The following is an 11533-nucleotide window of genomic DNA, read 5'->3' on the forward strand; positions in this document are numbered from 1 at the left end:
CACCTGTTTGGGAGATATGGCTTATAGAGTAATGTCTGGCAGAGAAACAGAGAGTTGAGAAAACAGGCTTGAAAAGGTTCACTTCTGTGGACTCTAACATTACACCTATAGCTACATGTTTAAGCATTTATTTCATATTTACAAGTCTTCTGTGGACTCTAACATTACACCTATAGCTACATGTTTAAGCATTTATTTCATATTTACATGTCTTCTGTGGTCTCTAACATTACACCTATAGCTACATGTTTAAGCATTTATTTCATATTTACATGTCTTCTGTGGTCTCTAACATTACACCTATAGCTACATGTTTAAGCATTTATTTCATATTTACATGTCTTCTGTGGTCTCTAACATTACACCTATAGCTACATGTTTAAGCCTTTATTTCATATTTACATGTCTTCTGTGGTCTCTAACATTACACCTATAGCTACATGTTTAAGCCTTTATTTCATATTTACATGTCTTCTGTGGTCTCTAACATTACACCTATAGCTACATGTTTATGCATTTATTTCATATTTACATGTCTTCTGTGGTCTCTAACATTACACCTATAGCTACATGTTTAAGCATTTCATATTTACATGTTTAGGCCAGCTTCTATATTAGTCAGTGCTGACTGCGTTCGCAATGAGCCGATGTTATTCTGCACAGAGAAAATACTTCTGCAAACTCCCATGGGATGAGCGAGTGACATCAGGACTTCTACTGAAAACATCTCTCTCTCTCTCTCTCTCTCTCTCCCCCCAGGCCCCCGGCGTTCTCGGACATCTCTCTGATCCGGATCTCTCCCCAGCGGAGCCCCTCGGTGGGGGGGGAGGGGTTCCACCCCCCCCACCACCCCTACATTAACCCCTACATGGACTACCTACGCTCGCTGCACGGCAGCCCCTCCCTCTCCGTGCTGTCGGCCGCGCGAGGCCTCAGCCCCGCAGACGGTAACGTTTAACTCTTTTTAACCCATTCTGACCTGAGATCAGATTCATACGAGGTTTCCACTGGACACACACTGGTCTGATGAACCCATTCTGACCTGAGATCAGATTCTAAAAATGTCAGTCGTTCTTCGAATTTTTTAAAAATAGCAGACCTACAAGCTCGTAGCGCGCCACTCGGTGGCGCGCTATGAGCTTGTAGATCTGCTATTTTTCAATAGGTAAAGCATAACATGATGCTAACACCAAAATGGGTGCCCGGTCAGAATGGGTTAACCCCCTCTATGTATGGACCAATCAGGTATAGCTGTCTGTATATGTGGACCAATCGGGTAGCTGTCTGTATATGTGGACCAATCAGGTATAGCCAGGCCCAATCAAGGAAGCTCTGAGAAGGAAGGGAAGTGGTCACGTGACTGGGCTGCGCCATGATGTATAATATATGCGCCATGATATATTATATATAAGGATTATGTATTATATGTTCCATGGTTGTTTTGTCTGTACAGTATGTATGTGTATAGTTTCATGTTACAAAGTGGACCACAATGGAAACAAGCGAAGGCTTTTTTGTGTCTGAGTCCATTTGTCATTTTTCTGTAATTTTCTTAAACTGCCAATAAAGTATTCTATCCATGACACTTTCATGGGAGCCAAACTCACACAGGAAGTGCAATGAATACATGGCAGTGAATGGAGCCGGCTGGACCAGCTCATAACAAACACTATTTATGAACGACTGAGACCTTTTGTAAAGTAATCACTTCTGGGAAATAACAGAAGACATAATTATCACAGGTTGTTTTCTAATCACTTGCTTTTCGATGTGCACAGAGTGCACAGTATATCGTTTTATCGTCTGAGGATCTAAACAGCAGCAGGTATGTCGTTTCTGGCCCCCGAAGTATCGCGATATCTGGCTGCCAGACAGGAAACGGTGGGAAGTCTCGCGATACTTGGTGCGTTCAGAAATGTACTTTGTACTTTATGGTATCTCTATTTTTATAGAGATATACCTCTATAAACATTACACAGTGTACACATCGAATAACAACACAGCAGACAATAATGTCTTCTGTTATTTTCCAGAAGTGATTACTTTACAAAAGGTCTCAATTGTTCATAAATAATGTTTGTTCATGAGCTGGTCACTGAGCTCTCATTGACTCCAGTGTTCATGAGCTGGTCACTGAGCTCTCATTGACTCCAGTGTTCATGAGCTGGTCACTGAGCTCTCATTGACTCCAGTGTTCATGAGCTGGTCACTGTGAGCTCTCATTGACTCCAGTGTTCATGAGCTGGTCACTGAGCTCTCATTGACTCCAGTGTTCATGAGCTGGTCACTGAGCTCTCATTGACTCCAGTGTTCATGAGCTGGTCACTGAGCTCTCATTGACTCCAGTGTTCATGAGCTGGTCACTGAGCTCTCATTGACTCCAGTGTTCATGAGCTGGTCACTGAGCTCTCATTGACTCCAGTGTTCATGAGCTGGTCACTGAGCTCTCATTGACTCCAGTGTTCATGAGCTGGTCACTGAGCTCTCATTGACTCAGTGTTCATGAGCTGGTCACTGAGCTCTCATTGACTCCAGTGTTCATGAGCTGGTCACTGAGCTCTCATTGACTCCAGTGTTCATGAGCTGGTCACTGAGCTCTCATTGACTCAGTGTTCATGAGCTGGTCACTGAGCTCTCATTGACCTCCAGTGTTCATGAGCTGGGTCACTGAGCTCTCATTGACTCCAGTGTTCATGAGCTGGTCACTATGAGCTCTCATTGACTCCAGTGTTCATGAGCTGGTCACTGAGCTCTCATTGACTCCAGTGTTCATGAGCTGGTCACTGAGCTCTCATTGACTCCAGTGTTCATGAGCTGGTCACTGAGCTCTCATTGACTCCAGTGTTCATGAGCTGGTCACTGAGCTCTCATTGACTCCAGTGTTCATGAGCTGGTCACTGAGCTCTCATTGACTCAGTGTTCATGAGCTGGTCACTGAGCTCTCATTGACTCCAGTGTTCATGAGCTGGTCACTGAGCTCTCATTGACTCCAGTGTTCATGAGCTGGTCACTGAGCTCTCATTGACTCCAGTGTTCATGAGCTGGTCACTGAGCTCTCATTGACTCCAGTGTTCATGAGCTGGTCACTGAGCTCTCATTGACTCCAGTGCATTCTGCCAAACTTCCTGGTAGTTTGGCTCACATATAAGTGTCATGAAAGTGTCCATGAAAGTGTCATGGCGCAGCCCGGTCACGTGACCACTTCCCTTCCTTCTCAGAGGTTCCTTGGCCAGGCCCAGGAAATGATTCCCAAAGCATTTTCTCCTCATAGACATTTCAAAAAGTTATTAATTTAAAGACGGTTACGCCGCTGAGCAAAGACAACTGGAGTCGTGACAAATCATGACAACAAACACAATATTTTGGACCAAACAAATAATTACAAAGAAGAAAAACAACAAAAGAAGTGTTGTAACCTGCCATTTTCTTCTTCTTTCTAATTATCTTTTTGGCCCAAAACATTGTGTGTGTTGTCATGATTTGTCACGACTTGAGTTGGCTTCGTACGACACTTAAAAGGTCTTTAAATAAATACTTTTTGAAAGTCTATGAAGAAAATGAACGGAGAATCATTTCCTGAGCCCTGGTGGTAGGGGGCGGGACTGCGACGCTCTATAGACCAATCTGGTCGCTCTCTGTATGCAGTCCCACAATGTGAGCAAAATGAGTTTATATTATAATATGAACTCATTCTGGATCAAAACTAAGTTTTTTCTCTCCTGAACAATAATCCGTCTGTCTGTCTGTCTGTCTGTCTGTCTGTCTGTCTGTCTGTCTGTCTGTCTGTCTCTGTATCAAAGAGAGTCACATGGATAGAATGTGGGTCTTGAAGGGTTAATTCCTGCTCCAGGTCAGTGGAGAGGTCAGGAGATCCATCTCTGTTAACACACCTTACCCTCTGAGGACGCACGCGCACGCACGCACACACGCACGCACGCACGCACGCACACACGCACGCACGCCACCGCACACACGCACGCACGCACGCACGCACACACGCACGCACGCACGCACGCACGCACACACGCACACACACGCATGCACGCACACGCATGCACGCAGACACTCACACAGAGTATGATAGCGGTTGAGAAGCAGACATTTGTGAGAGAGTAAGTTTTCCTGCTCTCCTCGCCTAAGACGTTGAGGACCCCTAGGGGGGTCCCCAGGGGGTCCCCGGACATTGTTTACCCTAGGGGGGGGGGTGGGGGGGGGTCCCCAGGGGGTCCCCAGGGGGTCCCCAGACGTCGAGGACCCCTGATTTAGCCATGAACGAAGGTTCTTCTGTGTCTGAAGATTTTTATTTTATTTTATTTTATTTTATTGTATATTTCACTGTGAATCTAATCATACCTACAGTAATTAACTCCCTTAATGGACCTGCTGATTAATTAACACATTAGTGGCTGTGTGGTTAGTAGTGTATTATAACTGCATTTGAATTAAATGACCAATTAATTAACACAATCCGACAGAGATTTTTTCCTTTTTTTAAGTGGGTGGGATTCAAATGCCACCGCCGCGCTACGACACAACCCCCCCTCCCCTTTCGCTCACAATGCATGACATGCTCTCTCTCTCTCTCTCTCTCTCTCTCCTCTCTCTCTCTCTCTCTCTCTCTCTCTCTCTCTCTCTCTCTCTCTCTCTCTTTGGCATGCATATTAATCTACGGACCCCCCATTTAATTGCATTTCTATCTCTGGGACCCCCCCAATTTATATATTGCCAAATCAATGTTAATTTACAGACCCGTAAGGGTCCATTTGGTTCCATGTGTTACACTCTCAGAGTCACAGACCCATAAGGGTCCATTTGGTTCCATGTGTTACACTCTCAGAGTCACAGACCTGTAAGGGTCCATTTGGTTCCATGTGTTACACTCTCAGAGTCACAGACCCATAAGGGTCCATTTGGTTCCATGTGTTACACTCTCAGAGTCACAGACCCATAAGGGTCCATTTGGTTCCATGTGTTACACTCTCAGAGTCACAGACCCATAAGGGTCCATTTGGTTCCATGTGTTACACTCTCAGAGTCACAGACCTGTAAGGGTCCATTTTGGTTCCATGTGTTACACTCTCAGAGTCACAGACCCATAAGGGTCCATTTGGGTCCATGTGTTACACTCTCAGAGTCACAGACCCATAAGGGTCCATTTGGTTCCATGTGTTACACTCTCAGAGTCACAGACCTGTAAGGGTCCATTTGGTTCCATGTGTTACACTCTCAGAGTCACAGACCCATAAGGGTCCCATTTGGTTCCATGTGTTACACTCTCAGAGTTACAGACCCATAAGGGTCCATTTGGGTCCATGTGTTACACTCTCAGAGTCACAGACCCATAAGGGTCCATTTGGTTCCATGTGTTACACTCTCAGAGTTACAGACCTGTAAGGGTTCATTTGGTTCCATGTGTTACACTCTCAGAGTCACAGACCCATAAGGGTCCATTTGGTTCCATGTGTTACACTCTCAGAGTCACAGACCCATAAGGGTCCATTTGGTTCCATGTGTTACACTCTCAGAGTTACAGACCTGTAAGGGTCCATTTGATGCCAAACTACCATTTAGGACCAGAGAACCAGACCCAGTAGAACCAGACCCAGTAGAACCAGACCCAGAGAACCATACCCAGTAGAACCAGACCCAGTAGAACCAGACCCAGTAGAACCAGACCCCAGAGAACCAGACCCAGTAGAACCAGACCCAGAGAACCAGACCCAGAGAACCAGACCCAGTAGAACCAGACCCAGTAGAACCAGACCCAGAGAAACCAGACCCAGTAGAACCAGACCCAGTAGAACCAGACTCAGTAGAACCAGACCCAGTAGAACCAGACCCAGAGAACCAGACCCAGTAGAACCAGACCCAGTAGAACCAGACCCAGAGAACCAGACCCAGTAGAACCAGACCCAGTAGAACCAGACCCAGAGAACCAGACCCAGTAGAACCAGACCCAGAGAACCAGACCCAGAGAACCAGACCCAGTAGAACCAGACCCAGTAGAACCAGACCCAGTAGAACCAGACCCGGTTCAGGTTCAGCTGAATGCAGGAACAGGCAGAGACAATTAAGACACCCCCCCCCCGCCCCCCCCCCCATAATACCCGAAGCCAATTCATTTAGAATTCCTTCTTCCTTCACGTTCCACACTCCCAACCAATCAGAGACGCGTGTCGCCACTAAAGCATAACGGGGGCCGGCCTTAGGTGGAGGATCTTTTCATCTGGAGGGAAACGGCTTTTCTTTCATTCTTTCTTTCTTTCTTTCTCTTTTTCTTCTTCTGGGGGAGAAAGAAAGAAAGAAAGAAAGAAATGTATAACCCATTCTGACCTGAGATCAGATTCATACGAGGTTTCCACTGGACACACACACTGGTCTGATTAACCCATTCTGACCCGAGATCAGATTCTAAAAATGTCAGTCGTTCTTTGATTTTTCAAAAATAGCAGACCTACAAGCTCGTAGCGCGCCACTCGGTGGCGCGCTATGAGCTTGTAGATCTGCTATTTTTCAATAGCTAAAGCATAACATGATGCTGACACCAGAATGGGTTCCCGTTCAGAATGGGATAAAGACTCAGAATTATCTGCAGCACATTGTGACTCTGAACAGATGCAGAGTTTATAGCCTCCCGTTCCAAAAACCACCGCATAATGACAGTCAACCTCTCTCTCTCTCTCTCTCTCTCTCTCTCTCTCTGGATATTTGCATATCAAGTGAAGCCCACTCTCTCTCTTGCCAGATGTTTAGATGTTTGTGTGTTTTTCAGGCGCCGGTTCAAGAACTTATTTTGAGGCGACTTGGAACGGAGATGATGTTTATATCTCTCTCTCTCTCGCTCTCTCTCACACACACACACACACACACACACACACACACACACACGAGAACGCGCACACACACACACACGCACGCACACACACGCACGCACGCACGCACAGACGCACACACAGAAGACGCAGGCGGCGGCCGAGTGGAGGAGTGTTTATGCAGATCTCTGGGTGCAGATTGAGGCCCTTTTGTCTGTCTGTAAGGAGTCTGTTGTGTCGCTGTGCTGCTGCGTTGCTGCGTTGCGTCGTTGTGGAGGAGAGCAGGTTGCGTCTCGTATCTGCTCGCTGCAGCCCCGACGTTCCATAATCAGGATCAGCATCTCTATGCTTACAGATAGAGAGGCTTATACCACACACACACACACACACACACACACACACACACACACACACACACACACACACACACACACACAGGCACAGGCACACACACAGGCACACACACACACAGGCACAGGCACACACGCACCGTAATGATCAAAGCACAGTGCGGAGGAAAGGATAGAAAGGCCGTTTAAGGATTGTATCGTATGCGATGACGAGCTAGTGACGGTGTGCCATGGCACGCTCTCTCTCTCTCTCTCTCTCTCTCTCTCTCTCTCTCTCTATTTTCTTTTTCAATAGAGCACCGAAAGTCTGACGTCACTTCCAGTAGAGGGCGTCAGTCCCCAGGTTCATGTATTTTTTTAGTTGCATTGAAATCGCCATAGGAGGATTTTTTAGATCGCTTCATATAAGAACTGTGTTTGAAAAATAAACATGTCACCCCGGCCGCTTCACTCATATGGATATGAAGAATCAACTGACTGAGAGAAAACGCTAATGTTACTGCTGCTGAATTAGTTAGATTTTCGCTAGAAGCAGACTGTATCATATATGAGTGACTAACTGTTGCAAACGATACAGAGACACCTCCCTGACAATAACGCCGAGACAGCTTGTTTATTTTTGGACCACAACGCTTATAGTAGACGATATTAAGATCACCCCATGTTATTCTCCATAGAGAAATTACTTCCGCGAACCAGGGGAATCGAAGGGATGAGCGAGTTACGTCAGGACTTCGGTGCTCTATTTCAAAAGGCTTTATTGGTATGATAAATACTCTGGGATGAGCCACCCATTGACTGATCTAATATACGGCAACCTTCCCCGTGTTTCTTCACTGGTCCGATCCAGAAGAACACAGTTTTCCGGCCACCGCTACAGAGCTGACAATGAGGTTATATCTTCCCTTCTTCTCTGGAGTCCTGCCTCGAAGCAGACCAGAGGTAGAAAACTGTCGTTCCCTGATGTCATCGCTATAGGGACACATGATGTCATCGCTATAGGGACACATGATGTCATCGATATAAGGACACATGATGTAATCGCTATAGGGACACATGATGTCATCGCTAGGGACACATGATGTCATCGCTATAGGGACACATGATGTTATCGCTATAGGGACACATGATGTCATCGCTAGGGACACATGATGTCATCGCTATAGGGACACATGATGTCATCGCTATAGGGACACATGATGTCATCGCTAGGGACACATGATGTCATCGCTATAGGGACACATGATGTCATCGCTATAGGGACACATGATGTCATCGCTAGGGACACATGCATCAGTAAGCAGGAACTGGGGGTGGCAATGAAGGATCGGACGTCCGTCCGTGACCAGCTAAGGCTTGATGGCATCAAACTGTGCGCCCACTCCCCCTGTTATAGCGCCACCAGGAGGCTAGATCTGCTATTTTCACTAGTTTTGGGAACCTTGTTCTAACCTCCTCCTCCCCCTCCCCCCCCCCCCCAGCCCCCCACACAGGGCTGACCACGGCAGAGTACTACCACCAGATGGAACCTTGTTCTAACCTCCTCCTCCCCCCCCCCCCAGCCCCCCACACAGGGCTGACCACGGCAGAGTACTACCACCAGATGGAACCTTGTTCTAACCTCCTCCTCCCCCCCCCCCCCCCCAGCCCCCCACACAGGGCTGACCACGGCAGAGTACTACCACCAGATGGAACCTTGTTCTAACCTCCTCCTCCTCCCCCTCCCCCCCCCCCCCAGCCCCCCACACAGGGCTGACCACGGCAGAGTACTACCACCAGATGGCGCTGCTGGCGGGCCATCGGAGTCCTTACGCCGCCGACCTGCTGCCCTCCGTGGCGTCCACGGCCGGGGCCGCTAGCCACAGCGCCACCGCCACCCGCGCTGCACATGGAGTACCTGCAGGCCATGGAGAGTAAGTACACACTGTCCCCTAACCCCTACACACTGTCCCCTTGTACCCTAACCCCTACACACTGTCCCCTAACCCCTACACACTGTCCCCTTGTACCCTATAACCCCTACACACTGTCCCCTAAACCCTAACCCCTACACACTGTCCCCTAAGCCCTAACCCCTACACACTGTCCCCTAACCCCTACACACTGTTCCCTAACCCTAACTCTGCACATGGAGTACTTTGAGGCTGTGGAGAGTTTGATTGATTGATTAATTGAAGTATCTATTAACATATTGCAGAAATACAGTACATTTCAAGCACAACTCAATACAGAGACTGTTAGTGGTTAAGGTTAGTAGTCAATAGTTAGTGGAGCTCAATCAGGGAAATTGTAACAAAGTCGGTGGAATTCACAACAACACGACGTCCTCACAGCTGCTATTAATAGAGCATCTGCTAACGAGGCGAGCTAATAACCGCTCTGACACCGTTTAAACGAGCTATTGTCTCGCCGCGCGCGGTGGGGCCGCCCCGCGCCGCGCGGGTACCTTATGCTAATGAGTTATTTTAAAGAGTAAATAGGAAATGAAACGCGCGCGGGTCGGACAGCCCCCCCGACCCGGCCCCTCCCTTTGATGAGGATGAGTTTAACCCATTCAGGCCTGAGGCAGCGTTGTGAACCGTTTTGAACCCTTATTTTGAAAAAAAGAATCGTGAAAATAATTATGTGCAAATCTTTTGAATATTCTATTCTTTCAAAGGGAATGTTTTTTAAACTCAAATATTTGGGGGGCGGTCCCTGGAACAACATATCAACATGAGTTTTATTGATTGATTGATTGATTGAAATATTTACTAACAATTTGCAGAATTACAGTAAATTTCAAGCACAACTCAATACAAAAAGACTGTTAACTGTGAGTGGACGACGCCAATAAAGCATTACACTTGTTAATTTACAAGATTAGGTCCACCTTGTTCAATTCATCAAAAGACATTTAGAGACGTATTGATAGAAACAGAACGTGTGTCTTTGGGGTCTGAGTGTGTTAGTCACACAGCCGAGACGACTCTCCCTTCCCTTCCTGCTGGAGTCAGTCTGGGGTGAACTTCCCTCCCAACAAACTCATTAAAACTCGCACAACTTGCCGCGGCTATCAGAAAATTAATTGCTATTAAGTGTGAATCGGATCGTCCCTCCATTCATCACCGCGGAGAGAAACCCCTCTTTGTTCTGTGTCACCGTTTAAGATTAATAGACGGAGAAATGAAGGAGGAAAAGAAAAACAATTAGGGCCACATTTCAAACGGAGGAGATGCTCGCCTGCTGCGGTACCGTGGGGTACGGTGCGGTACGGTACGGTACCGCACCGCACCGTACCTTACTGTACGGTACGGTACGGTACAGTACAGTACAGTACAGTAGTACAGAACTGGCCTGTGATCATTGGACACTAATAATAATACCTCTTCATGTATCATCTAACAATGCGTTGGAAAAAAAACAAAAACTGGGCACTTTTTTTTTTTTATGTATTTTTTAAATGTATTTTTTTCTGAAAAACCTCATGTTTTTGTCAGTGGTTCTCAATATTTCATGTCAAAGACCCCCAAAATTATATGTAATATGCCGCCGACCCCCATCTGAAAAGACGTTGTTCCAAGGACCCGCCCCCAGAAGCAAAGATTTGACTTAAAAACACGAAGATTTGAGGCCACATCTTCACGATTTTTCAAAGATATCAGACCTACAAGTTCATAGCGCGGCACTCGGTGGCGCGCTATGAACTTGTAGATCTGCTATTTTTCAAAAGCTAAAGTATAACATGATGCTTAACCCATTCTGACCGGGCACCCATTTTGGTGTTAGCATCATGTTATGCTTTACCTATTGAAAAATAGCAGATCTACAAGCTCATATCGCGCCACCGAGTGGCGCGATACGAGCTTGTAGGTCTGCTATTTTTGAAAAATTCGAAGAACGACTGACATTTTTAGAATCTGATCTCAGGTCAGAATGGGTTCATCAGACCAGTGTGTGTCCAGTGGAAACCTCGTATGAATCTGATCTCAGGTCAGAATGGGTTAAAACACCAAGAGAGGTTCTTTCTTACAAAGAGAGGAATCAAAGGGTCGGCTGGTTATCGTATCAATGTTTACTTTGCGCTAACAATGTGAGCTAGCTTAATGTTTGTGGCGGCTGTAGAGTCAGTGTAATTACGCTGAGAACGAGAGCCGCGGCTAATGGAACAACGAGGCTGTGTCTCCGCGCTGGGCTTTAACGCGTTCAGACCTCAGGACCAAAATAAGACCTCTAACAAAAATAAAACAGTATTCGTAATCCTGACCAAACCTTCTGTCAAAGACCCCCAGAATGATCTGTAATTGGCTGCGGACCCTCATCTGAAAATATGTTGTTCCAGGGACCCCCCATCTGAAAATATGTTGTTCCAGGGACCCCCATCTGAAATAT

At 46.7% G+C, this 11533-nt stretch overlaps 1 protein-coding gene across 1 annotated transcript in view; it reads left to right on the forward strand.

The window, feature by feature from the left end:
• Positions 1 to 759: 759 nt before the first annotated feature.
• The window catches only part of LOC308312072 (transcriptional activator GLI3-like), a gene marked incomplete at both ends in the record, with an annotated part of 11780 nt that continues 1006 nt past the window's right edge, over positions 760 to 11533 (forward strand). The window contains 2 exons of the mRNA XM_080794475.1: positions 760 to 947; positions 8901 to 9075. Of these exons, the coding sequence (XP_080650601.1) occupies positions 760 to 947; positions 8901 to 9075 (363 nt within the window). The remainder of the gene's footprint in view (positions 948 to 8900; positions 9076 to 11533) is intronic.

Source organism: Protomyctophum bolini (genome assembly GCF_963924005.1).
Source record: "Protomyctophum bolini genome assembly, contig: SCAFFOLD_406, whole genome shotgun sequence".
Classification (NCBI taxonomy): Eukaryota; Metazoa; Chordata; class Actinopteri; order Myctophiformes; family Myctophidae; genus Protomyctophum; species Protomyctophum bolini.